General features: G+C 32.8%; 1 protein-coding gene across 10 annotated transcripts; it reads left to right on the forward strand.

Annotated features, from left to right (window-relative positions):
* Nucleotides 1-10,550: 10,550 nt before the first annotated feature.
* On the forward strand, nucleotides 10,551-27,414 carry LOC134715274 (sperm flagellar protein 1-like). 10 transcript variants are annotated; one of them, XM_063577356.1, is made up of 9 exons: nucleotides 10,551-10,906; nucleotides 14,156-14,267; nucleotides 18,567-18,778; nucleotides 19,700-19,777; nucleotides 20,754-20,796; nucleotides 21,551-21,610; nucleotides 24,270-24,393; nucleotides 25,925-26,034; nucleotides 26,922-27,414. In XM_063577356.1, the coding sequence occupies exons 1-9, from the start codon at nucleotides 10,771-10,773 to the stop codon at nucleotides 26,926-26,928; spliced, it is 882 nt and encodes a 293-aa protein (XP_063433426.1). In that variant the 5' UTR covers nucleotides 10,551-10,770; the 3' UTR covers nucleotides 26,929-27,414. The 10 variants fall into 10 exon arrangements, with proteins under 10 accessions (XP_063433426.1, XP_063433425.1, XP_063433427.1 ...); XM_063577355.1 differs by lacking the exon at nucleotides 14,156-14,267 and adding an exon at nucleotides 15,938-16,055; XM_063577357.1 differs by lacking the exons at nucleotides 14,156-14,267; nucleotides 21,551-21,610 and adding exons at nucleotides 15,938-16,055; nucleotides 22,680-22,718.
* Nucleotides 27,415-27,718: the final 304 nt, after the last annotated feature.

Raw genomic sequence — 27,718 nt, forward strand, 5'->3', positions numbered from 1 at the left:
TGCTGTCTGTAATTCAAACCCTAATGCCATCTACAACCCTTACCCTAATGCTGTCTGTAACTTTAACCCTAATGCTCTCTGTATCACTTACCCTAATTCTGTCAGGAACCCTAACCCTGATGTTCTCTGTAACCCTAACCCTTATGTTCTCTGTAACCCTAACCCTGATGTTCTCTGTAACACTAACCCTAATGCTGTATGTAAACCTAATCCTAATGCTGTCTTAAACTTTAACCCTAATGCTGTCTTAAACTTTAACCCTAATGGTGTTTGTAACCCTAACCCTAATGTTGTCTATGACCCTAACCCTAATGTTCTCTGTAACCCTTACCCTTCTGATGTCTGTAACCCTTACCCTTCTGCTGTTTGTAACCCTAACCCTTCTGCTGTCTGTGACCCTTACTGTTATGCTGTAACCCTTTCCCTAATGAAGTACATAACCCTAACCATAATGAATCTAAAATCCTAATGATGTCTTTAACACTAACCCTAATGAGGTCTGTTACGCTCACCCTAAAGATGTCTGTCACTTATGTTTTCTATAACCCTAACCCTAATGCTGTCTGTAACCCTAACCCTAATGCTGTCTATAACCCTAACCCTTCTGCTGTCTGTAACCCTAACCATTATGCTGTTTGTAACCCTAATCATAATGTTCTTTGCAACCCTAATCATAATGTTCACTTTAACCCTAACCCTAATGTTCTTTAATGATGTGGGTATACCTATCCCTTATGCTGTCTATAACCCTAAGCAAAATGCTGTCTGTAACCCTTACCCTAATGATGTATGTAACTCTAATGATGTCAATAAACTGTCTGTATCACTAACCCTTATGCTGTCTGTAACCCTAAGGATAATGCTCTCTTGTAACCCTATCCATAATTCTGTAAGTAACCCTAACCCTAATGTTCTCTGTAACACTAACCATTATGTTCTCTGTGACCCTAACCCTTATCTTCCCTGTAACCCTAACCCTAATGCATTATGTAACCCTTACCATAATGCTGTCTATAACCCTTATGCTGTCTGTAAACCTAATAATTATGCTGTTTGTAAACCTAACCCTTATGTTCTTTGTAACCCTAATCATAATGTTCTCTCTAACCCTAACCCTAATGATCTCTGTTACCCTAACCCTAATGTTCTCTGTAATTCTTGCCCTAATAATGTGTGTATACATATCCCTTATGCTGTCTATAGCCCTAACCATAATGCTGTCTGTAACCCTAATGATGTATGTAACTCTAACCATAATGATGTCTATAAACCTAACCATAATGATATGATTAACCCTAACCATAATGATATGATTAACCCTAACCCTAATAATGTTTGTAAACCTAACCCTTATGCTGTTTGTTAACCTAACCCTTAAGCTGTCTGTAATCCTAACCCTTATGAAGTATATAACTCTATCCCTTATTCTGTCTTTAACCCTAACCCTAATGCTGTCTGTAATTCAAACCCTAATGCCTTCTACAACCCTTACCCTAATGCTGTCTGTAACTTTAACCCTAATGCTCTCTGTATCACTAACCCTAATTCTGTCAGGAACCCTAACCCTGATGTTCTCTGTAACCCTAACCCTTATGTTCTCTGTAACCCTAACACTGATGTTCTCTGTAACACTAACCCTAATGCTGTATGTAAACCTAACCCTAATGCTGTCTTAAACTTTAACCCTAATGCTGTCTTAAACTTTAACCCTAATGGTGTTTGTTACCCTAACCCTAATGTTGTCTATGACCCTAACCCTAATGTTCTCTGTAACCCTTACCCTTCTGATGTCTGTAACCCTTACCCTTCTGCTGTCTGTAACCCTTACCCTTCTGCTGTCTGTAACCCTTACCGTTATGCTGTAACCATTCCCCTAATGAAGTACATAACCCTAACCATAATGAATCCAAAATTCTAATGATGTATTTAACACTAACCCTAATGAGGTCTGTTACGCTCATCCTAAAGATGTCTGTCACTTATGTTTTCTATAACCATAACCCTAATGCTGTCTGTAACCCTAACCCTAATGCTGTCTATAACCCTAACCCTTCTGCTGTCTGTAACCCTAACCATTATGCTGTTTGTAACCCTAATCATAATGTTCTTTGCAACCCTAATCATAATGTTCACTTTAACCCTAACCCAAAAGATGTCTGTAACCCTAACCCTAATGTTCTTTAATGATGTGGGTATACCTATCCTTTATGCTGTCTTTAACCCTAAGCAAAATGCTGTCTGTAACCCTTACCCTAATGATGTATGTAACTCTAATGATGTCAATAAACTGTCTGTATCACTAACCCTTATGCTGTCTGTAACCCTAAGGATAATGCTCTCTGTAACCCTATCCATAATTCTGTAAGTAACCCTAACCCTAATGTTCTCTGTAACACTAACCATAATGCTGTCTGTAACCCTTACCCTAATGCTGTCTTTAACTTTAACCCCAACGCTGTCTGTAACCGTAGCCCTAATGTTGTCTGTTACCCTCGCCCTACAGATTTATGTCACCCTAACCCTTATGTTTTCTGTAACCCTAACCATAATGCTCTCTGTAATCCTATCCATAATTCTGTCAGTAACCCTAACCCTGGTGTTCTCTGTAACCCTAACCCTAATGTTCTCTGTAACCCTTACCCTAATGATGTCTGTAACTCTTACCCTAATGCTGTCTATAACCCTAACCATTATGCTGTCTGTAACCCTTCCCCTAATGATGTCTGTAACTTTAACCCTAATGCTCTCTGTATCACTAACCCTAATTCTGTCAGGAACCCTAACCCTGATGTTCTCTGTAACCCTAACCCTTATGTTCTCTGTAACCCTTACCCTGATGTTCTCTGTAACACTAACCCTAATGCTGTATGTAAACCTAACCCTAATGCTGTCTTAAACTTTAACCCTAATGCTGTCTTAAACTTTAACCCTAATGGTGTTTGTAACCCTAACCCTAATGTTGTCTATGACCCTAACCCTAATGTTCTCTGTAACCCTTACCCTTCTGATGTCTGTAACCCTTACCATTCTGCTGTCTGTAACCCTTACCCTTCTGCTGTCTGTAACCCTTACCGTTATGCTGTAACCATTCCCCTAATGAAGTACATAACCCTAACCATAATGAATCCAAAATTCTAATGATGTATTTAACACTAACCCTAATGAGGTCTGTTACGCTCATCCTAAAGATGTCTGTCACTTATGTTTTCTATAACCCTAACCCTAATGCTGTCTGTAACCCTAACCCTAATGCTGTCTATAACCCTAACCCTTCTGCTGTCTGTAACCCTAACCATTATGCTGTTTGTAACCCTAATCATAATGTTCTTTGCAACCCTAATCATAATGTTCACTTTAACCCTAACCCAAAAGATGTCTGTAACCCTAACCCTAATGTTCTTTAATGATGTGGGTATACCTATCCTTTATGCTGTCTATAACCCTAAGCAAAATGCTGTCTGTAACCCTTACCCTTATGATGTATGTAACTCTAATGATGTCAATAAACTGTCTGTATCACTAACCCTTATGCTGTCTGTAACCCTAAGGATAATGCTCTCTGTAACCCTATCCATAATTCTGTAAGTAACCCTAACCCTAATGTTCTCTGTAACACTAACCATAATGCTGTCTGTAACCCTTACCCTAATGCTGTCTTTAACTTTAACCCCAACGCTGTCTGTAACCGTAGCCCTAATGTTGTCTGTTACCCTCGCCCTACAGATTTATGTCACCCTAACCCTTATGTTTTCTGTAACCCTAACCATAATGCTCTCTGCAACCCTATCCATAATTCTGTCAGTAACCTTAACCCTGGTGTTCTCTGTAACCCTAACCCTAATGTTCTCTGTAACCCTTACCCTAATGATGTCTGTAACTCTTACCCTAATGCTGTCTATAACCCTAACCATTATGCTGTCTGTAACCCTTCCCCTAATGAAGTCCATAACCCTAACCACAATGAATCTAAAATCCTAATGATGTCTTTAACTCTAACCCTAATGCTGTCTACAACCCTAACCTTAATGATGCATGTTACCCCCACCCTAATGATATCTGTTACCCTATCCCATATGTTGTCTATAACATTGACCCTAATGCTGTCTGTAACCCTAACCCTAATGATGTATGTAACCCTAACCATAATGCTGTCTGTCTATAAACCTAACCCTAATGCTGTATGTTAACTTATCTCTAATGATGTCTGTTACACTAACCCTAATGATGTATGTAACCCTAAACCTAATGCTGTATGTAACTTTAACCATAATACAGTCTATAACTCTATCCCGTATTCTGTCTATTACCCTAACTCTAATGCTATCTGTAATCCTAACCCTAATGCTGTCTATAATCCTACCACTTATGCTGTCTGTAATTTTAACCCTAATGCTGTCTGTATCACTCACCCTAATGCTGTCTGTAACCCTAACCCTAATGCTCTCTGTAACCCTATCCATAGTTCTGTCAGTAAACCTAAACCCCGATGTTCACTGTAACACTTACCCTTATGCTGTTTGTAACACTTACCCTAATGTTGTCTGTAACCCTAACCCTAATGTTGTCTATTAGCCTTACACTAATGTTCTCTGTAACCCTTACCCTAATGCTGTCTATAACCCTAACCATAATGCTGTCTGTAACCCTTCCCCTAAACCCTTTCCATAATGAATCTAAAATCCTATTGATGTCTTTAACACTAACCATAATGATGTCTTTTACCCTCACCCTAATGATGATTGTAACCCTATCCCTTTTGTTGTCTATTACTCTAACCCTATAACCCTAATGCTGTCTATAACCCTAACCCTTATAATGTATATTACCCTCGCCCTAATGATGTTTGTAACCCTACCCCTTATGCTGTCGATAACACTAACCATAATGCTGTTTGTAACCCTAACCCTAAAGATGTATGTAACCCTAACACAAATGTTGTATGAAACCCTAACCCTAATGTTCTCTGTAACCGTTACCATCATGCTGTCTTTTATTCTTACCCTAATGTTCTCTACAACCCCAACAGAAATGTTCTCTGTAACCCCTAACCCTTATTTTGTATGTTACCCTAACCCTAATGCTCTCTGTAACCTTCACCTTAATTCTGTCATTTTCCCTAACCCTTATGTTCTCTGTAACCCTAACCCTAATGTTCTCTGTAACCCTAACCCTTATTTCCTCGGGGCTCTAACCCTAATGATGTCTGTTAACCTAACCCTTATGTTCTCTGTACTCATAATCATAATGTTATCTGTAACCCTAACCCTAATGATGTCTATACCCCTAACCCTAATGTTATCTGTAAACCTAACACTAATGATGTGCGTATACCTATCCCTTCTGCCGTCTATAAACCTAACCATAATGCTGTCTGTAACCCTTACCCTAATAATGTAAGTAACTCTAACCATAATGATGTATTTAACCCTATCCCTTATTATTATGTAAACTTAACCCTAATGTTCTCTGTAACCCTTACCCTAATGATGTATGTAACCCTTACCCTAATGCTGTTTATAACCCTAACCATAATGCTGTCTGTAACCCTTCCACTAAAGAAGTCCATAACCCTAACCATAATGAATCTAAAATCCTAACCCTAATGATGTCCTTAACCCTAACCCTAATGATGTATGTTACCCTAACCTTAATGATGTATGTTACCCTCACCCTAATTATGTCTGTAACCCTGTCCCTTATGCTGTCTGTAACCCGAACCATAATGCTGTCTGTCTATAAACCTAACCCTAATGCTGTATGTTAACTTATCTCAAATGATGTCTGTTACACTAACCCTAGTAATGTATATAACCCTAAACCTAATGCTGTATGTAACTCTAACCATAATAAAGTCTATAACTCTATCCCGTATTCTGTCTGTAATCCTAACCATAATGCTATCTATAATTCTACCCCTAATGCTGTCAGTAAACCTAAACCCTGATGTTCACTGTAACACTAATATTTATGCTGTCTGTAACCCTAACCCTAATGTTGTCTATTAGCCTAACCCTAATGTTCTCTGTAACCCTTACCCTAATGCTGTCTTTAACTCTAAGCATAATGCTGTCTGTAACCCTTTCCCGAATAAAGTCCTTTACCCTTTCCATAATGAATCTAAAATCCTATTAATGTCTTTAACACTAACCATAATGATGCCTTTTACCCTCACCCTTTTGTTGTCTATTACCCTAACCCTATAACCCTAATGTTGTCATAATGATGTATATTACCCTCACCCTAATGATGTATGTAACCCTACCCCTTATGCTGTCCATAACACTTACCCTAATGCTGTTTGTAACCCTAACCCTAATGATGTATGTAACCCGAACACAAATGTTGTATAAACTCCTAACCCTATTGTTCTCTGTAACCCTAACCCTAATGCTGTCTTTCATCCTAACCCTTATGTTCTCTACAACCCCAACAGAAATGTTCTCTGTAACCCTAACCTTATTTTATATGTAACCCTAACCCTAATACTGTCTGTAAACTTAACTATGATACTGCCTGTTACCCTTATGTTCTCTGTAACCATAACCCTTCTGTTCTCTGTAACCCTTAACATAATGATGCATGTAACTTTAACTCTAATGATGTCTTTGTCACTATCATTAATGCTGTCTGTAACCCTAACCCTAATGATGTCTGTAACCATATCCCAATGTTGTCTATTACCATAACCCTAATGCTGTCTGTAACCCTACCTCTAATGTTTTCTATTACCCTTACCCTAATTTTCTTTGTTATCCTTACACTAATGCTGTCTCTAACCCTAACCCAAATGATGTATGTAACCCTAATCATAATGATGTATATTACCCAAACCATGATGCTGTCTGTGACCCTAACCAAAATGCTGTCTATAACCCTAACCCTATTGCTGTCTGTAACCCTAACCCTAATGCTGTCTATAAAGCTACCTCGAATGTTGTATGTAACCCTATCCCGTATGCTGTCTAAAAACCTAACCGAAATGCTGTCTGTAACCCTAACCCTAATGTTGTATGTAACCATAGCCCTGATGCTATCCGTAACCCTAACCAGAATGATGTGTGTAACCCTAACCCTAATGATGTCTGTAAACCTAACCCAAATGATGTATGTAACCCTAACCATAATGATGTATGTAACCCTAACCCTGATGCTGTCTGTAACCCTAACACTAAGGCTGTCTGTTATCTTAACCAAAATGAAGTCTGTAACCCTCACCCTAATGCTGTCTATAAAGCTAACCTTAATGCTGTCTTTGACCCTAACCCCAATGCTGTCTATAAGGCTAACCCTTATGCTGTCTTTGGCCCTAACCCTTATGTTGACTGTTACCTAAATCCGAATATTGTCTGTAACCTTAACCCTAGTGTTTCTGTTTACCTCACTCTACGGGTGTCTCTAACCCTAAACATAATGCTGTCTGTAACCCTAACCCTAATGATGTATGTAACCCTAGCCCTGATGCTATCCGTAACCCTAACCAGAACGATGTCTGTAAACCTTACCCAAATAATGTATGTAACCCTAACCATAATGATGTATGTAACCCTAACCATAATGATGTATGTAACCCTAACCCTGATGCTGTCTGTTACCCTAACAAAAATGCTGTATATAACCCAAATCCTAATGCTGTCTGTAATCCTAACCAAAATGAAGTCCATAACCCTATTCCTAATGCTATGTGTAACCCTAACTGTATTGCTGTCTGTAACCCTCACCCTAATGCTGTCTATAAAGCTAACCTTAATGCTGTCTTTGACCCTAACCCCAATGCTTTCTATAAGGCTAACCCTTATGCTGTCTTTGGTCCTAACCCTTATGTTGACTGTTACCTTAATCCTAATGTTGTCTGTAACCTCAACCCTAGTGTTTTCTGTTTACCCCACTTTACGGGTGTCTCTAATCCTTAACATAATGCTGTCTGTAACCCTTACCCTAATGAAGTCCATATCTCTAACCCTAATGAATCTTTAACCCTAACCCTAATGATGTCTAAACCCCTAACCCTAATGATGTCTGTTACCCTCACCCTAATGATGTCTATAGCCCTATCCCTTATGCTGTCTATAACCCTAACCCTTATGCTGTCTGTAACCCTAACTTTAATGATGTACGTAATTCTAACCATCATGATATATTTTATCCTAACCATAATAATGCATGTTACTCTAACCCGAATGCTTTCTGTAACCCTATCACTTCCGCTGTCTAAAACCCTAACCTTAATGCTGTCTGTAACTCTAACCCAAATGATGTATGTAACCCTTACCCTAATGCTGTATGTAACCCTAACCCTGATGCTGTCGTAACCCTAACCAAAATGCTGTCTATCACCATATTTCTAATGCTGTCTGTAAACTTAACCATCATGCTGTCTATTATCCTAACCCTAATGCTTTCTGTTACCCTAATCCTAGTGCTGTCTGTAATCCTAACCCGTATGTTCTCTGTAACCTTAAACCTAATGTTCTCTGTAACCCTTAACATAGTGATGCATGTAATCCTTACCCTATTGTTGTCTGTATTCCTAACCCTAATGCTGTGTATAAAGCTAATATCAATGCTACCTGTAACCCTAACCCTAATGCTGTCAATAAACCTAACCCTTATGCTGTCTTTGACCCTAACCGTAATGTTGACTGTTACTTAAATCCTAATGATGTGTGTAACCCTAACCCTAGTGTTCTCTGTAAACCTAACCATAATGCTGTCTGTAACCCTAACCATAATGCTGTCTGTAACCCTTACCATAATGTTGTTTGTAACCCTAACCCTTATGCTGTATGTTACCCTCACCCTAATGCTCTCTGCAACCCTCACCGTAATTCTGTAAGAAAGCCTAACCCTTATGTTCTCTGTACCCCTAACCATAGTGTTCCCTGTAATCCTGACCCTTATGGTTTCAGTAACCCTAACCTTAATGATGTTTGTAAACCTGATCCTAATGGTGTCTATAACGCTTACCCTAATAAAGTCTATACCGTTATCCCTTATTCTGTCTATAACCCTAATCCTAATTATGAATGTAACCTTAACCCTAATGCTGTCTATAACCTTAACCCTAATGCTGTCTGTAACTTTAACCCTAATGCTGTCTGTGTCACTTTCACTAATGCTGTCTGAAATCCTTACCCTATTGCTGTTTGTAACCCTTACCCCAATGTTGTCTATTACCCTAACCCTAATGCTGTCTGTAACCCTAACCCTAATATGCTGTCTGTAACTTTAACCCTAATGCTGTCTGTAACCCTAACACTTCTGTTGTATATTACCCTTATCCTAATGTTCTCTGTAACCGTAACCCTAATGATGTCTGTAATCCTTCCCCTAAAGAAGTCCATAACCCTAACCATAATGAAGCAAAAATCCTAACCCTAATAATGTATTAAACTCTAGCCTTTATGATGTCTGTTATCCTCACCCTAATGATCGATGTCTGTAACCCTAACCCTAATAATGTCGATGACCCTTACCATAATGCTGTCTGCAATCCTAACCCTAATGTATATGTAACCGTAACCCTAATGATGTTTGTAAACCTAACCCTAATGCTGTCTATATCGCTAAACCTAATGAATTCTATAACTCTAACCCTAATTCTGTCTATAATCCTAACTTTAATGCTGTCTGTAACCCTAACCTTAATGCTGTCTAAAACCCTTACCCTAATTAAGTCTATAACTCCTCTATCGGTTATTCTGTCTAAAATACTAACCCTTAATATGTTCTCTGTAACCCTAATTCTTATGTTCTCTGTAACCCTTAACCTAATGATGTAAGTACTCCAAACCCTTTTGTTGTCTGTATTCCTAACCCTAATGCTGTCAATAAACCTAATCCTTATGCTGTCTTTGACCCTTATCGTAATGTTGACTGTTACTTAAACCCTAATGATGTCTGTAACCCTAACCCTAGTGTTCTCTGTAAACCTAAACCTAATGATATCTGTAACTCTAACCATAATGTTGTTTGTAACCCTAACCATAATGTTCTCTTTAACGCTATCCCTTATGTTCTCTGTAACCCTAACCCAAATTATGTATGTAACCATACCCTACTGTTGTCTGTTACCCTAACCATATTGAAGTCTATAACCCTATCCCTTATGCTGTCTTTAACTCTTATCCTTATGCTGTATGTAACCCTAACCATAATGCTGGCTGTAACCCTTACCATAATGATGTTGTAGCACTAACCCTAATGCTGTATGTTACCCTCACCATAATGTTGTCTGTTCCCCTACCATAATTCTGTAAGTTACCCTAAACCTAATGTTCTCTGTAAACCTAACCCTAATGTTAGTGTTTGTTAACATTTAATTTGTTTTGACAAAAGTTATGGGAACTCAAGTTATTGATCTACTCGTATTTTTCTGATATTTTTTCCGACCTATTCACATATTATTAATTTATTTTAATAGAGGTACGCTTTGGTGCGTTGTTAAAAATAGTTTGGTTTGTCTATTTTGTTAATATTTTAATGATTTTGGTGAGTCACAATCTCTCTATACCTTTATTAACAAAAATGTTCTTATGATGGATAGTGTTTAGGCTGACGAGTACTGTTTAATGCATTGTGGGAAATGCCGTTGCGACAACAACAAAGACGCTTTACTGATTTTAAAAGCAATATTTACACAAGAAGAACGATATCTTAATTATTTATCACTGTAAATTGACGTACACAAACATTGCATTCAGATTATCAAAAGAATATTTGAAAAGACCATAGAATTCATTTATAAAGCCCCCATCTATCAAATTATACATAATGGAACAGGTAAAAACTACTGGTAACGATATGGACGATTTTGATGATGCAGAGTTAGAAGAATTGTACAGCTGGATTGACGGTATTCCACTGTCCAGACCAAAAAGAAACATAGCTAGGGACTTTTCTGATGGGGGTAAATATGATATTGAAGTAGTTGAAAGAGAAACACTACAGACAATGAAACTACAAAAATGTACATGTATCAATGTACAATGTGTAATAAAAATAGCAGTTTAATACTTTTGTCACTTCAAGGCCGTAGCGCATGTCCTTTTAAAGTGAGGCATTTCGCCGAGCGTTTTGGGCCCTTTTTTTAGGGGGGATGTATGAAACGGAAGAAGCTTAATTCAGCATTACTATCTATAATAATAAAAAAAAAAATATAACAGAAATGCGGATTTTTTTTTATTAACTATCCTAGTAAGTAACAAAACGAGTTTCAATATTAAAGTTAATCTCTGTTGGTCAACCAAAACTTTACGATTCTCCTGTGATCTGTACTATTAAAAAGCTTCAACACACGGATGAATATACATGTATATTTATCTCCAACAGCAAGTTATAAGCTTCTAAAAGACAAGAATATATTATAAGCATCAATTAGGATACATTTATTATACATAATCATTAACCATAAGAATAGGTACAGAGAAGACTAGACCAACATTGTTTGACGTTCTAATGTCACAAGTGATCACAAGTTATAAATCTGTAAACATGTAAACATTCCGCTGGAAGACATGTCAACCTACCTAGACACATTATTCTACCAATTTTTAAGTCATTGGTCTGACCTACCGTTCGGGGTTCGAACCCACGGCCTACCACAATAGAATCAATGGAACATGCTAGCATACAAAGTGAACCAGACAATGTTAATAATTATAATAAACAAAAAGAAACACGAAAAAAATATTTTCAAATAATACCAAAAATATATTTCATACTTTTATTAAAGATAAATAAAAATCATGAATTGCCTTATACATTAAAGACTTCCATATAAACGGCGCTTCATGGTTTTGTTTAAATCAATTATAAATAATCATTATATTTTTTGGTCAATGAATTATTTTATCGATATGCATTTGCAGCATGTTTGTTGTTCAGTGTGTAAACATTGGTAGATTCAAAAATAAACCAAGAAAGTTATAAGCCAGCATACTTATTGGGGGTGTTTATACTCATGAGTTTCCCTTTTCATCTTTTTTCTCCTTTAAGAACCTGTCTTCAACCAGTTTTGTAACGACATAAATAAGATTTGTTTCAATTTTTGTATTTTGATTTGTAATCGGGACACTTATTTTTTTATTTACCGTCAACGCTATGGTAAAATAATTATATTCAAAATTGCTGCTGCAGATTGGAAACACTGTATGTAGTGTGCCGGTAGATAGTTTGAAACTCGAAACTCGCATATTGATAATGTAAAATACATGAAATTAAAAAAAAATGACACTTCTAAAGTTTGATTGTCATTTCAAAAGTGAGGCATTTGCCTCATTTGCCTCCATTACGCTACGGCCCTGCTGACTTAGTTAAATACCGTACCCAAATGACCTCATATCTGTGTCCATAGCCTTCTGACATCTAGCAACAATTACTTCCCATCGACATTGTGAAGTCAAATTTTTTTTTATTGTGATGTTTAAAAGTTGCCATAACTTGTATGATTTTTTAATAAGTGACTGAAAAATTTGCATACAACTTACAAGTGTAAATAAATCTATAGGAAAGACATTGTATAGTTCATGCAAATCAATGTCTATACCATGAAAGCCTTCCACATTAAAGGATTCATATGCTACATACATTTGTACATTCTTTTTCTGCTTCATTACATACACCTTATCGCTATTTGCCTTATCGGCCGGCTGACCCGGCCACTTAAACTTTTGATGCATACAACAATCACTTTTCCATTGTGGCGTCAGAAATTTTGTTTTATGAAGACAAAATTTTACGGGAACCTGTTTAATATCCAGTAATGGCGGCCAAATAGCGATAAGGTGTATTGACTTGTACATGTACAAATGTACATGTTTAAACAAATTGTATCAAAATTGATGTAAATCGATCCATTGACAAATCAATTTTACATTGTTTATAACATTTCCCAATAAATGCAGTCCTCGAAAATTAGCATAGGATCAATATGTCCTGTTAAAATATATTTGGTCCTGTCGATTTTTGTTCATTTCGTAATACATTGTATTTGTACTTGTACATTGATTCCAAAGAAAAATTTGAAGAATCATCAATTCTGTCCTGTTAAAATGACAAACCCCAATTATTCAAAACTCACAATTATGTAATGTATAACATAACATTATATGATATGGAAGCTTGGTTTTTCACATACATAAAATTGAGAATGGAAATGGGGAATGTGTCAAAGAGACTAAACTCCAAATTGTACACAAGAAACTAAATTAAAAATAATTAAAGACGAACAAAGGCAAGAGGCTCCTGACTAAGGACAGGTGCGAAGATGCGGCAAGGTTAAACATGTTTATGAGATCTAAACCATCCCCCTATACCTCTAGCCAACGTAGAAAAGTAAATGCTGAACAATACGCACATTAAAATTCAGTTAAAAAAAGTCAGAGTCTGATGTCAGAAGATGTACATGTAACCAAAGAAAATAAACAAAATAACAATAAAACATATATAACAACAGACTACTAGCCATGCTAGCAGTTACATTTTTAACTAACATGCCAGCTCCCATGTAGTTTTGAAAAGAAAAGGTGATATACATTTGTACATCATGTACATTAAATGTTAATGTATTTAAGTAAATGAGAGTTGTTAGACCGCTGATGACATATACAATGTAGGAATTCCAGACACTTGAAATCACTATAGTGTACACATAACAGTATATATGTCTCTGCTACAGATAACTTAAACAAGCATATAAACATACACTGCCTGGATTGTTATCCCTAATAATTATGAATTTGTGACATTTTTTTTTTAATACCTTCCTGTAATTCCTCTCTTCAATAATGTTGAGGCAATTTTGTAACCAGCCATCTATGATTTTAATTTTCTTTGAAAAAAGGGACACATACAATGTATATATACATGTATACATGTTTGACATGATTCATCAATTTTGATGAGAAATTTATGAAAAATTTATTCTTAACAGTAGATGTATGACATTGAGTATTTAAAGGGTTTAAGGATCACTTTTAATTATTTAAGTAATTCAGAACAATTTTATGAGCCAAAGTAAATGTACATGTATCTTAAACACAATAATGACATTTATTGTAATAATATATATGGTAATTGGTAATATAAAAGAAATAATTTTTAATTGCTTCTGTATAAATGAATGGTCCATAATTAAAACCAATTTTGTTATATTCAGTTCTGGTAGCAGAGATTGTAAGGCAATATTTTCCACAAATAATTCAAATGCACAACTACTCCCCTGCAAATTCCACACCTCAGAAAAAGGAGAATTGGAACGTGCTAAACAGGTATATCATATTCTGCCGTGAACCCACATCTTCCTCTGGTTTTGTGGCTAGTCAGACTAAACTACAATGCTCGTGTGCTTTATTTAGTTTTTTCACTGAAATTATTTATTTGATTTTGGTTGTTATATATTCAAAATATTAAGACATAGTTCACTTGAAAATCATAAAAAAAAGAACAACTAAGAATAAATTTATTTTTGTCAAATTTTAGAAGTTAGACTGATTATTTAAAATGCTTTATACTGTTTTTACATGTGTAAGTATAATTTATTCAAGTGAACTCTGCTTAAGATTGTTGCAAAAACTATGTTTTAGATCTAAAAATCTATTGATGTTAGTTTACAGATTAAAAAAGGGTTTAAAATGATTATTGCTCATCGGATGTTTGTGCATAACGACACATTTTAAACCTTTTTATGTATCTCTTTTATAGATCATACATGTACACTCAGCAAATCTGACATTCTTTAATTATTTCCTGACCCTGTAACAAAATGATCATAAACTTAAATATGAACAGTCTAACATTGAATATTATTATTTATTATTTTTTACAGTTGATAGTGTACGTAAAGTACATGTAGCTGTAGACTCTCTGTGGTTGAGTGGTCTATGGGTTTACATCTATCATATTGTTCAGTGCTCTATCAGAGATTCTTGAGTTTGTTCAAGTTTTCACATTTTTTTCTCAATTTCGTACAATTTGATAAAAGATCAATACTGCAATTAATAAATCAAGAAATTAATTCAATAATTGACTGTTCATATACCTACATTGTACATACTTGTACAAAATTGTTAATGCACTTGTCTAATACTTATTAATACTGTACTTTATATTTCAGTTTTAAATGTCCTTTATTTTATTTTCTTCTGATAATTTGCACATTTATTTAACCACATATGCACATCAAAGACAGCTGCTTCAGAGAATTAAAAATAAAAATTTATGATATAATGCAGCCATGTTTAAGTAAATTTCTCTTGTTGCACATGTCAAATAACAGTTTTAAGCTGAAGCAACTTTTAGCAATATATAGATGATTTGAATGAACTGCTGGTAATGTGGTAATGGACAGATAACTCTTGTTAACAAAATACCATAGCCAGGGCCCTGAGGTCCTGGCTAATCTTGTCAGTATACCTTGCAACGCGCAGCTAGATTGGGCAGTATCCCAGGCTACAAAATATCATTAACAATGGGGAGACAATTAGATTGTTTTTTTTTAAAAAACCATTTAGCTATGGGGAGATAACTCTTGTGAACTTTCTGATGTTAGGATGCTGAAATGACAATTGACAAAAAAAAAACGCCCAAAAATATTTATATGAAAATACTTTACAGACAGTAGTTATTTATACATATACTCTTATTGTTTAAAATTTTTATTAAATATGTTTATACCAAGGATCCTTGTTAATACTGATGATGTACAAAATGTACCTGCTCATTCAAAAAAGGATAGCTTCAGGCCACTGAAACCCTCCCTTTTAAACTGTCTCAGTCACAAAAAAGATTCTGTCTACAATTAAAATAAATATGGCATGTAAAAATTTTAAATCATAAAATGTATTTCTTTGAATCAGCTGTAATGTGTGCATGTGTCTTCTCAAAGGGAGATAACTTTATCTAAACTGTTCTAACATTTGGTGTGTTCCTCCTCTTCCAGTTTTGGTAGCAGAGTTAGTAAGGCATTGTTGTTCACAAAAAGGTTTGGTTGACCTTCACAACTACACAGGTGCTAACAGCGCAAATAAAAAAGAAGAAAATTGGCGTTTAATGAACAGGTAAAGACAGCACATGATTTTTGTATGGAAAATAAGTCAAAATATATTTATTTTCTATTGTATTGTTCAAACATATTTAATTCAATAAGCAAGTATATTTATAATCAAATTTAAAATAATAAAAATAAAAAATGGAAGCAGTGTTCTCCCCAGATATTTCATGTAGCATTTCAGTAAACAGGGGAAATTGAAATACCAACCTTTTTCTAAAAATTATAGCATCACATCCATAACATCATCTATAAGAAAGCCAATTCAGATAACATTATATTTAAGATTATAGCATCATTTCCATGATGCTAAAAGGCCCTGGGGAGAACACTAGGAAGGGAAATAGAATAAATAAATACTTATACTGGTATATAGTAAAGAAATAATTAATACATGTAACTTTAGGTATTCAAAACTCAAAGTTTGTTAACATTTATAAAATCTTTGACTGAATGGTACTGTGCTGTTATCATTTTGTCGTATAAATCAATCTTTTGACCTATTCATCTATGTAAAATTTTATGTTACCAAAAATATTTGACTTTCATATACACAATCTGTAAAATAAAAATTAAGTAATTGAATTGATTGCATCTGCATTTAGCTGAAAGTCTTTGTGAGTAATATTGGCATCACTCATTTGTCTGTTGTCTATCCTCTTTAGATGAGGTACATAATCAACTATTGTGAAATACATGAGCCAATGTTTTGAGTGATTGCTGTTGAATGGCATTTTAAGCATTCTTTGCTCTGTAGCCAGTTTATAAAGGTAGAGAAAGCTGGAGTATCTCGAGAAAAACTAAAACTGTCAACAAGAAAATATGACAATCAATGAAAAATTAAGAGTTGATCATGAAGGCACTTTTACATGTCGTGTTCAACTAGTATTGGCTTCTCACAACCTCAATTGTTGTCAAAGGTCCTTCCCCCTCTCCTAGGGTGGGGATAACACATGTACTGTAGATTAACCTCTTAGATTAAACATCCACTCAGGCCTTTAAGGCCTTGTTTTGTTTTAAGCTTTTATCTTGAAAATTCTAATGGATACAGTGAAATCAAAATGGCAAAATGATCAGCTAGACAAAAATTTCAAATATGTTGAAATCTTCATCTACATTTGTACTTTAATTATATGAGTGATTTAAAATTTATTTCTCTTCAATAACAAGTTTTATATTTTTTTGCGTTTTTGGGGTATCGTTTTTTTTTAACTTTAGAAGATAGAGAGAAATTCTAAAAACAGCAGACATGCTCCTCAATGAGGTCAACATGGCCAAACAACATCAGTTCACTCCCCATAGTAATGGTCTTTTTATGTCAGTTTTATCCTAGTTATTAGTTTTCTTGTGAAAATTGCAGTAAAAATAAAGAGTAACAAAATATATATTAGCCAGACAAGACCTACAATAAAGTTAAATGACCAAAATGGTCAATTATTAAAAGAAAATATTTTTAAGGTTTTGAAATCTTATAGAACTGCCTGGCCAATGATTTCCTCTCAATATATACATATGTTTTGCAAAATTCGCATGCACCAATAATGGCAATATTTTATTTGATAGATATACTTTTCTGCTACATTACTAGAATTTTGATGTTTAATAGTTGCCGTAGCTCATCTGTTTTACTTTTGTGCTTCAAAAACATTTACTTCATTTTGATACTTGTAGTTACTTGTATTTAGTACATATTTAATTTATAGACTTTTTGATTTTTTTTCAATAATAAAACATTTTTCTATTTCAGCACAGTATTTAATTTTTTAATCTGAAATAATGCTCTTTTTTTTAAATTTTTACCTTGTTACTTATAAGTTTAAAAACTTAACATTGATATTATAAGTTCATGTTCTAATACAAATTCATGAGTTTGATATCTTTACATCTGTATTTATGTACCGGTTTATGAGATACAATCACATTGTCTAATTTCTTTTGTATTTAACCAATACCAGAGAAACTAACACTGGCACTTCAGTATTTTAACAATAAAATTTATGTAGACATGAAATTTGAAAGAATGAAAAACTGAAGAAATTAAATTTCTTAAATGAAAAAATACAATTTATAAATTTACTCTAGATATTTGTTAATTGAAACTTTGATCTAATGTACATTCACTGCTAAATTTATATTAATAGTTTTCAGGTCAAGGTATATTCATATTAACAGCAACTACAAATATCAATTAATTTTGTACTAAAAAAATATGTTCTTGTTCAAAGCTTCTTTACAAAATAATAAGTCAGTCAAGCATATTCATGTATTCTTAAAAAATGTTTTCTGCTGGGCGTGAATTTTTCAAATGACATACAAACAATTTAAAGAACCTTTTGTTTATTAAATAATAAGAAAATCACACTCTATTTACAAAATGTGATCTTGAAATGTATGAATTCTTTTACATTATGGGAAAAACATTTACTTGAATGATTTAGTGTTTAACAAGAATTGTGATTGAAATGTCTAACAGGAGAACACAGAACAAAAGTAAGTAAATTTTAATATAAATATTTTCCAGAAAAGTTTTTACCAAACTGGGTTTTGAACTTGGGGATGATGTTATGCGAGATGTGATAACAGCAAAACCAGGAGTTATAGAAAAAGTCTTAATGATGTTACGCACAAAACTGAATAGAGCAGAATGGGAATTAAAGAAACAAACCCAAACAAAGAGCAAAGGAGGGGGAGGTAGAAAAGAAAGCGATAAACCAGAAGCTGATCAGTACATGGGTAAGAATCAATAAGGATAGTATATATTAAAGTTTTCTGTATCTTTGGTCCACAGTAATTATCATCTTTTTTATCAAGATTTTCTTTTACATCAATATGTACATGTGTCTTAGCAAATAAAATATGTTTAAACTAAACATGTCACTGAAATTTCACTCCTATCACAACATAACCACTCCTGGGGTTCTTATTTCACTCAAGATTGTATGACAAAGAATGATCAGTATAGAGATAATATAGAGATAGAGTATGCATAATAATGTACTGAAGTTTTCATGACATATACTTGTATGAGTATTTTTTGGTTTTTTTTTTTTTAAATTGTGAAATTTATTGCTGGGCTAATTCTTTCAGAATAAATCCTATATATATCTGAAATGTGTGTGACTTGCACATATTTTTCTAGAAAGTTTTTTGTGAAATGAGTTGGTGACCTTCGGTATATTTCAGTTGGATTAAATTATAGGTCACAGGAAATTATTATTCACCTGTTTCAACATAACCAATTTTATAAGTTTTAAAGCTCTGAGTCTTTTATTAGCAATTACAGGTTTAGTGGTGCACTGAGAACAGGGTCTTTAGAACTTTGCCAAAAATCTTACACTTTTTATGACCTTGAAAATGTATGGTAATGTAAAGTTTGTAAAATCTTGTTTTCAATTGTTTTTTAGTGAACATGTTCATACTTGATGATATTCATCTTCTTTCATCAATTCCTATTTTCACTTTCAAAGATGCAGTATTTTGTTAAATTCAATATAATGATCAATATTATGATGACAGTATCACGTTTAAACACAAGATATTGAAATGAAAATGCTATTTTGAGTATGATATATTTTGAATGTGATATATATGAGCAGTATAAAACCATTTGACATACCTGAGCATACCTAAGTATATTTGTTTATGTTTTTCCAGTTGTTAAAGGAAATGACCCATGGGGTTGGGAGTCTGAATTTCTGGATAGAGACTGGACAAGGGGAATTAAAGTTTATGGTAAACACACCTGGCTAGACTAAAGTAGTACTAGTAATAAGATTTGGGTGTTTTTTTCTAATTTAGATGCTAATAACGTATTATACTAAATTTAATTAAGAATAATTGCATGCCTTTATATTTTTAAAAGAATGAATTAACATTTTTATTTTTAAATTTTTGTGTGATAAGATAACTAATTAATTAAATATGATCTGACTATGTTCAATTTTAAATTAACTATATATCTTACTAATTTGCTATGAACCTTACTTTTTGGAAATATGTGATGGAGAAATTACCTTTATTAAAGATAGGTTTTTAATTCTCTCTATATATTTCACAATGTGAACAATGGGAGTTAAATAAATGCTGATTAGTTTTGCTCTTAAAAATTGTTACACTTAATTTACCATTTGTGATTTTGTGATCTTTTGTAAATATATAATTTCATTAACATTAGCAGTTGCACTATATCCCGGTTCTAGGATTAGAGGCTGTATTGCAGTCATATTGTTTGTTGGTCTGTCTGTCTGTCTGTCCATATTTTTTCAGAAATTAATATTTCAATTACAATTTTTTTTATATTTTGAATTTTTAAACATTTCAAATGAAAACAAATATTTTCATCACTTTTTTTTAAAGGAACTACTTAATACAATAAACAAAATGAACTCATATTTGGTAGGTACCGTTACCAACTCAACAGTGATTTGTTGTTACATTTCAGTACTTTTTCCTGTGTATGACTGAGTGAGGGATATAGCACAAAACTGTGTGCCACTTCTTATTTGTTTTATACTGATAGTCTCTATTTTGTTTTATCTGCAATAAATGTTTTGGAAGACAAACACACATTTTGCACAATTTCAGAATTCATGAGTAACATTTCAATTTTATAGTAACCGAGTGCTGTCACAGTTCCAGGTTTTGAATGCTTTTTATACATGTAATGTATGAAACTTTTCTAAATCACTAAATTCTTATGTCATTGTAGGATCACCGAGAGGAAAAGGAATGAAACAAGACACAACTAGAGGGTATGTATATTAATTTAAAAAATCATAAGATTTTTCGTGAAAAATACCTAGTCTAAAAATCGTTTTAAGCCAAACAGACAGACTAATAAAAACACTTGCCTGCTAGAACATTGTCCCAAATAGCTCGATTCATAGTTGGAACCATGATATGCCTTCAAAAGTACATTGATATTGTGTATTGTCTATATACATACATGTACATGTAACCACAATTATCTGGACATAAGCCTAGGATACCCAGAAATTTTATTATATGGGAGAAGCATTTGCGAAATTGAAGACTAATTTCATCCAAATTGCATAAGAACCTTTTATTCATATGAAAAAAGATCGAAAGACCTTCTCCTATAATCACATCAGAGCCACTGCAAGATTCTTTTAAGTTAAAAAATATATATATATATGGAAGTTTTGATTGTAAACACAGAATGTAGAAGGCCTAAAGCTTTGATAGAGAGATATTATGGGTACAACTGATTAATCAAAATACAACAAATTCTAGAAATGGTCATGAAAGGGGGGAAATGCTTAGCTGAGAATATTCAGCATATTCAGTATGTGGCATTGTTTGGTAGAATTAAAAGAGTAGGAGAATATTTGAGAGTGTTCTCTGACTTCAGAGATTTTTTTCCTAAAAGTATACTAGTACTTAGAGCTTACTGCATATTTAGAGTATATACACCAAGTAAGAAAAGGGAAATGTAAGGTACAATCAGATATTCCAAATAATGAAAAGTTTTGCCGTTGATTACAGATACCCCTTTCTTCAGAGAGATCCTCAGCTTGAGTTGATAACTCTGTACAATCTAGACAGGTATAAATAAACACATGCAGGAACGAGGGTCAACACCATGAGATAAATGTTTTGTTTTGCTTTTTACAGTACTCAAAAGGTGATTCAGTTAAATCATGTTGAATCTTGGTGATTACTGGTGATTTTTAGTGATTCACAATCACACCACTTTGATAAATACACCTGTCTGTTAATTTTTTCATCATACAGAGACAGATTGCATACTGAATCAACAAGAATCACCACCATTTCACTCTAAGAATCACCAGCCAAAGTGATTTTTAACTGATTCACCTTTTGTTCACTATATATATAAACGGTTACTTGTTTGGCAAGAGAAGGTGTACTCTTTTGGGTTTTTCTTCATTGCTTGGATCTGGACTGCACTGAAATGAGTCTACACTTGTCTTTTATTTAATTTTCTTTTTTACAGCTACAGGTATAAATTGTGATAATTCAGTATATAGAAGCTTTTATCACTTGTGTTTACACTAACTATAGTCAGGCCTCATATTTTAAACTTTATGTAGAAGTTCTTTTGAATTCTTTCTTTCAGTATAGCCTAGGCATCTTGCAATGGTTAGTCAGTCCACATCTTTTTGGAGGGAATATAGGGACCCATATGTAGCCTATACAATCGGCCTTTAATCTGTATTGAAAAGTTCCTTTATAGTGTGCTTTTAGATTATTTTTGGCACAGTTGTGAGTCTTGTATATATTGGTTAGCCTTTAGATTGAAGAATTTCACTTGAGTGATTTTTCTTTATTATAGTCATTGGTTGAAATATAGTAAAAGTAGCTTTTCTGTATTTTTTCTCTCATCTAAAATATATTTGGTGACATTTTTCACAAAGCTATCGGTTGGTTCAAGTTTCATAATGGCAAACCTATTTCCGTTTTATATCAAATTTTTAATAATATTAAAGAAGATGTAGGGTATAAGACAATGAGACAGTAATCCAACACAAAAAAAAAGACATCTTTATGTCAATATACATGTATGGTCTTCAACAATAGTTTAAAGGCAGAAAAAATGGCATAATCTTGAATTCTCTTATTTGATTATTAAAACACAATACAATATTTTAAGATATTTACAAGACTACAAAAAAGATCGGACTGACGCCAGGTATTTATATATGCTTTTATTTATAAAAATCATTCATGTCCTAAGCCATTATATATATTAATCAATCTATCTGCTAAATTTGTTCTTTGTAGTAGACTATAGTTATCATTTTTCCTCACTTGCAACCCTTTTGTACACAAAGAAATGAATTATTTTGAAACCTTGTATTTGTTATATGCAATATGTATTCACTGACGTTTTAATTTTGCAGAGATTTGCAGGGATGAGAAAATTACATATTTACCATAAACAAGCCTATAAAAAATTTGCCCCAAAACGTGATTTCATTAATTTCCTTGTAACTTTATCAGCACAACCTGTTAATTTGCATGCCTGAATAACTTCCCAGAGTTGAGCATATGAAATCTTGTTTATTAAATTTCTTATTTGGTTTGACTTTTTATCAAGGAATACTAATGGTAAACAGTTATTTTCTTTGTGCTAAACGATTAATATATGTTTAATTTTTTTCAAACAAGAAATTAAAATATTTTGAAAATATGGAAGAAATTAAAATATTTTGAAAATATGAAAAACTGACTCCAATGGAGATTTGGGGGGAAATATTGCAGGTCAAGCACAAGATACTTTTGAGTTATGAATATAAAAACATGAAATTTTCTGAAGAACACATAGAACTCTAGTCAGGTCAAGTCAAAATATTATTGATATACAATGTGCACAACATTAACATAAGCTCTGGAGATGTTTAAATTGACTACATAAAACAATGCAATACATTAAAGACAAACAACATACATACGTTGTACTAAAAAGACAATACACGCATATAAACATAAAATATTATATTCATGTATAATTAAGAGGGAAAAAGCAGAATATCGCAGGAAGCAAAGAAGCATATCAAGTAACATGACATCAAAAGTAAAGCATAAAATAAAAGCAATAAAACTAAAAGAATATATACACTGCATTGGAATGGGGTACCATTCCATGTAGAAATATTTGTTTAGTGATATTTTAGATTTGTCAAGTCTGAAATGCTGTTATCTTTCTCTTCATGTCTCATAATTAGATGCTATAAGCAATGTGTTTATATAGTAATACTTCTACTTCATCATAACAGCTGATGGTGTTTTCCTCTATAGGGTTATGGTATTTTTAAGCTCTAAAATTGACTTCTTTCACTTATTTAATTTATTCATATGTATTCAGCAGTGGAACAGCAGTGAATAATTTTGAAGACTTTTGCATTGTTATTAAAATACAAATGTTTTTGAAAAAATACCAGAGAAGACTAGATATGTAAAACAGAAGGATTTTAATGTTGTAAATGTTAAAGCAGCAAGCCACCAATCAAAAAGTTTTAACATTGTTTTTGGTGTTTTACATATACATTTGTATTTTATATTAGGGAATTGAAATTTTCTTTCCATATTGAAACCATTTACTGCATGTTTTTGTAAATCATGTGCTTTATTTACAAAAGTAATGCAGACATTCAAATACTTTATTTTCAGCAATATGGAGAAAGAAGAATTTTGAATTACATTTTAACTAAAAAAAAAATTATAATTTATTCTTTCACAGGCCAGATTACCCAAGTATCCCAAAACACAAAATTATAAGATCAATAGCTGAAAGTGATGCTGTACCAAGGATTTTATTTGAAGAGAAAGAACAAGAATGTCTAGCTAAAGATGAAACTATAAGGGTAAGCTATTATGAAACTGCATTTTTATGTCAGCAATTAAGTTTTCTATGTTTTAAATCCAGTTGCAGATTTAAGATTTTGATAAGGGGGGCTTTCTTGGTCTTGGTCATGTTAAATGACCATGCAATTACCTTATAAGTAGTTAATTAAGGTGGCTTAGAACACAACCTCACTTCTGAAACAAAACAATGCTGTCTTTCTGCATATTTTTAAAGATTATGCATCTAAATTAAGGAGGCTCGATGGTATAAAAATTTCAGAAAAAAATTAAACATTTGTTTTTCATTACAAATTTTATTTGTTACCTTTTGTAGTTGTTACTTTATCATATGGTACAAAAATCATTCAAATCAATCAATTCGTGTTGGCCCCAGATGACTTTTAAAATGTATACACCATTGAAAAAGTTCCAAATTATCTCCCTTTGGTGGAAAAATGCCATTCTTTGGCTTTAAAATTGAAATATCTTTTTCAACTCATCGGTGACCTATATTTTTTAATATAATTTCCATATAAGCTGTACTTAAACTAAATTATTGTAAAATTTGAGCGATTTCTGTAATAAATTTCTTTTTTTATTTCGATATTAACTTTATTTCTCTTATTACTTCAACAGAAAAAAAAACACTTTTACAAAAATGTATGCTTCTTTCGAAGGCAGATTGTGAGCGCAAATGAACGGTGACCCCATTTTTTTATTTTATTTTTCTATTAACTTTAAGATAAAGTTCATTTATAGAAAAATATAGAGAAATCCTATATAAATGATTTAGACCCGTGAACCCCCTTAGGGTCGCGGGTCTAAATGATTTTTTTTTATTTAATATAGGATTTCGCTATATTTTTCTATAAATGAGCTTTATCTAATACTTAATAGAAAAATGAAATAAAAAAATGGGGTCACCGTTCATTTACGCTCACGATCTGCCTTCAAAAGAAGTATACATTTTTGATAATGTCCTTTATTTCTGTTGATCTAATAGGAGAAATATCGGTAATATCGAAATAAAAAAAGAACTAAATTACAGAAATCGCTTAAATTTTACAATTATTTAGTTTATGTACAGCTTATTTGAAAACAACAATAAAAAATATAGGTCACCGATGATTTAAAAAAGATATTTCAATTTTAATGCCAAAATATGGCATTTTTGCACCAAAGGGAGATAATTTGGAGCTTTTTCAATGATATCTACATTTTAAAAGTCACCAGGGGTCAACACAAGTTGATTTTCTGGAATGATTTTTGTACCATATGATATAGTAACAACTACTAAAGGTAATTAATAAAATTTGTAATGAAAAATAAATGTTTGATTTTTTTTCTAAAAATCTTATACCCGCGATCCTCCTTAAATGTCATTTTTATCATTTTAGGGAAATTTTGGTTCCATACATGTATATATATATAGACATGATAGAAAATATGATCTACTCAAATTAGGGAGAAAATTGGTGATGCTCACATCTTTTTCTAATATAAGATTATAAGCAGTTCAAGAAAGTTAAATGTTTTATTCAAATTTTCCAGATTCTCGAGGCCAAAATTCACAGAATGGAACATTTAATTCATTTAAAAGACGTGAGGATAGATGACTTACAAAACAGACTAGAAACAATGCGTCCAACTGGAGTACGGAGGTAAAAAGATGCTGGTGATAGAAAGTACTGACACCTTCAGGGATGGACTATATATATCATCACTTATACATGTATCTGGTGAAAGAGAATCTAACTCTATATGTATTTATGTCTCCACAGAATAAGATATTCAAGTTTGTACATAATTTGATTACTGTGGATTTATTTATATAAAGCGGATACCAATTTTCATGGATTGAGGTAGACATATTTATTTGTGGATACTGAATTTTGTGGATTTTAGAAAATTATGCATACAATATTATAGAAACTTGTATTGCATTGGAATTTATGGTCCACCTTAATACACTGTGCACACAATCCATGAAAATTGGCAGCCCATGAATAATAATGAATCCACAGTATTGCTTTCCGGGTTACAGTTATAAAGGGATGATTGAAATTTGTAACCAATATTTTTCTAAGTTGCACTCACTTAACTTGCAAAACAAAACAAAAGTGGCTGAGCACTTTAATTAACCTGGACATTTTTATCTATGTAATAACATGTTCACTATGTGTTTGGCTTGCTTTATGGCAGTGTGACAACATGGGTAGATTTTATATTATTATCTGTACAGATTTAGTTATTACAGAGCTAGTTTTTACAGTAATTGGTGTAAAGACGTTTTTTATCTATTTTATGAATTAATGAAACGAAAAATTTATATCATAGATTTTATTGACATTAATTCTTCTTTGAAATGATAATTAATAAATTGTTTCGGTAAAGAGCATTTTTCCTTGTAAAAGCTTGATTTTCTCATGTTTCAAAAGGTTAAATTAAATCATATGAAATAAAATTGAGAATGGAAAGTAAACTTAGAGTGTTGAAATAAACATAAAAATGATTAAAAAAAATATATTTTGCTCTTGATATTTTGTAGGATGTAAAATCTTAAATTGGATTACAACAACTGGGTAAACATGGACATTGTTTGCAATATATATGTTATATTTTTTTTATTCATCAATGTTGACAGTGCACTTGATAAAAAATTATAATGGCATCACAGTTGTTTATTTTTTTTGTTGGTAAAAAGGTAACAGAATGTCATCAGTTTGTTGTTACATCATGTCTATAAATAAACATTCCTTTGACTCATCTAATTCAGAACAGTGTTTTACCTTATGTTTTGTTTTTCACACACTTATTTGTAAAGATATTTTTGTCAGGAAGTTTGTTTTGGAAATACATTGAATATCAGACAAATAATGAACAAATTTTGTCCTTCGCTTGTTTTTAAAAAGTGTTAATTCCACATACATATTTTACAAAGTATGACATAAATATGGGTTTGGTTTACTGAAATATGGAAAGAGAAAGTTAACTTATTGGAAAGTATATTAAAAATCATATTTGCTAAAAAAAACCAAACATTGAATTTACTGTATTTAAAAAAAAACGTGTATCATATATTTTTTGTTTTTACAAAAACCATGTGATGGAATCATTAAATGTCTGTGATATTTTTTGTTTAGTGTTTTATAGTTCTGTATTTTAAATTGCTAAACATCTGGCCTTGCAGTCATAAAACTGTCATTTATAATTATGGTACTTAGACTCAGAAACCAGTACCAATTAAAACACAGGTTTTAGCTTTTCAAGTAAAATGTATGTACTCTGAACACTAAGTAAAGTTTTATGACTGCAAGGCCAGGCTTAAGTAAAGAGTAGGGGTTG

Source organism: Mytilus trossulus, chromosome 4 (assembly GCF_036588685.1).
Source record: "Mytilus trossulus isolate FHL-02 chromosome 4, PNRI_Mtr1.1.1.hap1, whole genome shotgun sequence".
Classification (NCBI taxonomy): Eukaryota; Metazoa; Mollusca; class Bivalvia; order Mytilida; family Mytilidae; genus Mytilus; species Mytilus trossulus.

What these genes read in the sequence shown, in the direction of transcription:
- LOC134715274 (XM_063577355.1), top strand. Translation starts at nt 10,771, where the DNA reads ATGGAACAGGTAAAAACTACTGGTAACGATATGGACGATTTTGATGAT. An exon ending in AATTGGCGTTTAATGAACAG is followed by an intron (nt 16,056 to 18,566) that starts GTAAAGACAGCA and finishes AATATTTTCCAG; the next exon opens with AAAAGTTTTTACCAAACTGG. An exon ending in AGAAGCTGATCAGTACATGG is followed by an intron (nt 18,779 to 19,699) that starts GTAAGAATCAAT and finishes ATGTTTTTCCAG; the next exon opens with TTGTTAAAGGAAATGACCCA.